Below are 4,116 nucleotides of genomic sequence, written 5' to 3'. Positions count from 1 at the left end.
AAAAACTTATGTGCATTAAAAGACTTCACCAAAAGAGTAAAAAGGGAACCCACAGAATGGGATAAAATCTTTTGCAATTACGCATAGGACAAGGGACTACTTTCTAATATATAGGAAACTACAACACCTCTACAATAAAAAAGACAAATAACCCAATTAAAAAATGGGCACAGGACATGAACAGACACTTCACCAAGGAGGAGATCTGGGCAGCCAACAAACATATGAAGAAATGTTCAGGATCATTAGCTATTAGAGATATGCAAATCAAAACAACAATAAGATACCATCTTAAACCAGCAATAATAGCAAAGATTAAAAAAGTAGAGGAACTTAAATGCTGGCGAAGATGCAGAGAGACTGGGACACGTCTACACTACTGTTAGGATTGCAAAATGGTCCAACCACTCTGGAAAGCACTTCCTCAGAAGGTTGGAAATAGAAATACCTTTTGATCCAGCAACTCCTTTACTTGGTATTTACCCACAAGAAACACGATCCATAAAACAAGTAGACATATGCACAGCAATGTTCATAGCAGCACTATTTATGATAACAAAAAGATGGAGACAGTCTATGTGCCCATCAATGGAAGAATGGATAAAACTAAAACAGATATTTACATTTTTACATATTGAGCAACTTAGAAATTATTATTATTATTCTATTATACTCAGTAAAGATTAAATAGAATTTAGTTATTTATAGATGACTTAGTTCTGATTATCTATGGTAGCTTCCATCTGAGAAGTCGAAGAATATCATTAAATCTGTAATTAACAGATGTCCTGATGTGATACTGTAGGGTAAGTATTGGACTGCTAACAGCAAGATTGATGATTCATACCCACCAGCTGTTCCTTGGAAACCCTATTGTTGTTGTTATGTGCCATGGAGTCTGTTCTGACTCATAGAGACCCTGTACAGGGTTTCTGAGGATGTAAACCTTTACCAGTGCAGAAAGCCTCATCTTTCTCCTGCGGAACAGCTGGTAGTTTCGAACTGCCGACCTTGAGGTTCACAGCCTGATTCATAACTACTATGCTACCAGATCTCCTTGGAAAGGGTTGCTAATAGTTGGAACTGATTCTACGGCTCTTAACAAAATCAACTATGCCTCCCATGTCTAAGAAAAAAATCCTGATGAAGTTTCCCTTTGTTCACTTGAGTTGTGTGTATTAGGGTAAGGTGTTGTTGTTGTTAAGTGCCTTCTAGTTGATTGCAACTTATAGCAACCCTAGGAATGCCTGGTGAGTTTGAACCACCAATCTTGCAGTTAAAAGTGCAATGCCTGTGTGAGATAGTCTTCAAACAGAAACACTAACTAGAATGTCTTTCTCGTAGCTGGAGTCCTAATGTGGTGCTGTAGGATAAGCAATGGACTGCTAACCACAAGGTTGCTGGTTCAAACCCACCAGCTATTCCTTGGCAAGCCTATACAGGGTCTCTATGAGTTAGAACCAACTCAAAAGTACTTAACTTCAATAATAAAGCAAGACATATCTAGAATCATTTTGATAAAACAAGAATACTTCTCCTTCCAACAGACCGCTATGTTTTTGGAATGAATCTGTAGAGAATATATTCTCCTCTTTCTAAAACAGCAATTGGTAGATGGTCTCATCACAGAAACACTTAACTATGAGTCCTTTATGAAGATACTCCCTTCCTCCACTTTCATGAATTATGGGAAGTGGGAGGTAAGAGAGAGCTTCAGAAACCTTTTTGTGAGATGGTTCATTAAATGTAGTATGGGTACACATAAACCTAAACATATATCCAAATATATACTTATTTATAGAGGTTGATATTCTGAATACTCTGAAGTCTGCCATTTATGAGAAGGCATTTGATTATTCATAGACTGGTTATAAAATACGTACTTATTTTCCAGGAAATGTACGTAGAAAAACACATGTCCCTGGTATTAAACAAAATCCTATCTGTGAAGAATATTTGATTTATTACTGAAAACAAATGTGTGCCTATAAAAATACAACCCTTGTTTAGGTTCCAAAACTGGTCAGAGACTGACTTGAATATAGTCTGACAAGGGGCACTGTGTGTCCACTACTCTCAGCTATATTATTATTCATCTTTGGCAAATTTGCATATTAATAATACATTTTTTACACATCAACTTTTGTTTTCCTATTTATCTCAAGTTATTCAATACTACATTTTTAATATAAGTGGAACTGTATGTTAAAAATAATTAGATTGAGACTCCTTTTTGCCTTCCTATTGCTTACAACCAGTGGTTTAGGAGAAGAATGAATACTCAATTTTGGCTTTCCTCTGAAATACTTGTCATCATTTTCTTGCCACAATATGATCTTTGGTTTAGGTGAATGAGGTGCATTAAAGTTGTCTAGACTGATCAAAAGCATAATATTTGAATATCCAGAGATTTTTCCATCTTCACAAATGCCATACAATTTTCTTTTTAAATAAAAAACTCCTTTTGTTATTAGATATAAAATATAAAAAGAATATAAATTATTAACTAGGGTATTGATGATATAAAATCATTGTTTTTTCAACAAAGTAAAACAGAAATTTTATCATATATTTTTCTTATGATTCCTCAGCATCTCTAGTCTTAGAAATACCATGAAACTTGATAATAGCCTTTATAAATGCATGAGGGGATTTCCAAAAGTTAGTGGAATTAACTTTTAATTCCATGAACTTTTTGAAGCTCCTTTATATTTTATAAAACAGCTCAGTATAGAATATGATCTCATCACAAATACAAAAAATAGAATTTTCTTAAGATAGTGTTGTATAATAAAGATTCCAGATGTTCATGCAACACGCATAGAAACAGATCTATCTATAGCTTTACAGATCAGATTTAATAAAAAGGGGGAAATGTCTGAATAAAGCCATAGAAAGCCAGTAAAGGACACCTTAAAGGGTGTTTGGTACAAATCAGAATCATAGCCTAGCCGCAAGCAAAGCAGTAATCAGATTACAATAGAAAGAGCAAAGGTCTTTTAAATGTTTTTACACTATCAACCCTACCTGCCTTCCCTGTAATTGAAACCCCAAAACTAGACACCAAATGTCTGTGAGAAACAGTAATATTAATGAGACAATAAATCCTTCTGGAAGAAACAAACTTTGAGAAGACATCTCTGATTCAGGTGTTTGATAACTACGTAGGAGTCGTCTGTACAGTGAAAAGCCATTTTCATTCATAATTTCAATCATATAAATTTTGATTCTTCAGGTGCATTTTTAGGTTTTTATTACATGGATAAATAGTGTATTAGTCAAGTATGTTTTTAGCTGTAGTAATGAAAAACTAGAATAAAAGGGTGTTAAATAATTAGAGAATTCTCTGAATGGTACAAATAGTTAAGCACTCAGAGGTGCCTCAGAAGAAAAGTCTTACAATAAAAGATCATAGCCATTGAATACTCTGTGAAGCAGTAACAGATAAGGGCATCATGATTTGGAATTCATTCAATGGTTTACTTTAACCTTAATGGACATTTTTGTTTTTGAATATTTTAAACTTAAAAACATTAGGAAACGGAGCCTCACGAGGGGAAGAGGAAAGTGGAGTCTCTGTGGCCCATCTTCAGGATCCACCACCAGAAGACCCGCTACATCTTTGACCTCTTTTACAAACGGAAAGCCATAAGCAGAGAGTTGTATGAGTACTGTATCAGAGAAGGCTATGCTGACAAAAACCTGATCGCAAAGTGGAAGAAGCAGGGCTACGAGAACCTGTGCTGCCTACGCTGCATCCAGACCCGGGACACCAACTTCGGCACCAACTGCATCTGCCGAGTTCCCAAGAGCAAGCTGGAAGTGGGCCGTATCATTGAGTGCACGCACTGCGGCTGCCGGGCTTGCTCCGGTTGAGGCCTTCCAGCCTGACCCCTGTGCACCCTGGACTTTGCCGGCTCTGTCTTCATGCCACCTACCACTCTTCTCTGCCCAGCATGACAACTGACTATGGGTTCCTCGGGGCAGGCTTCAATATTCATCAGTTATGATTTGTAAAAAATAAAACTTCACAGTCTCTCAAAAAAAAAAAAAAAAAATTAATGATATTACCTAAAAATTTCCACATTTTTTAAGTTATCCTTTCTTTGAAATGGG

At 36.0% G+C, this 4,116-nt stretch overlaps 1 protein-coding gene across 1 annotated transcript; it reads left to right on the top strand.

The window, feature by feature from the left end:
* The first annotated feature begins 1,679 nt into the window (after window positions 1-1,679).
* Window positions 1,680-3,876, top strand: LOC102840729 (protein BUD31 homolog). Its single transcript, XM_006867996.1, has 2 exons — window positions 1,680-1,700; window positions 3,538-3,876. Exons 1-2 carry the CDS (start codon window positions 1,680-1,682, stop codon window positions 3,874-3,876), a joined length of 360 nt encoding a protein of 119 aa, XP_006868058.1.
* The last annotated feature ends 240 nt before the right edge of the window (window positions 3,877-4,116 follow it).

The sequence above is a fragment of the Chrysochloris asiatica genome, unplaced genomic scaffold, assembly GCF_000296735.1.
Source record: "Chrysochloris asiatica unplaced genomic scaffold, ChrAsi1.0 scaffold00113, whole genome shotgun sequence".
NCBI lineage: Eukaryota > Metazoa > Chordata > Mammalia > Afrosoricida > Chrysochloridae > Chrysochloris > Chrysochloris asiatica.
The sequence above is the reverse complement of the archived record's forward strand: the minus strand, read 5'-3'. Positions and strand labels throughout refer to the sequence as shown.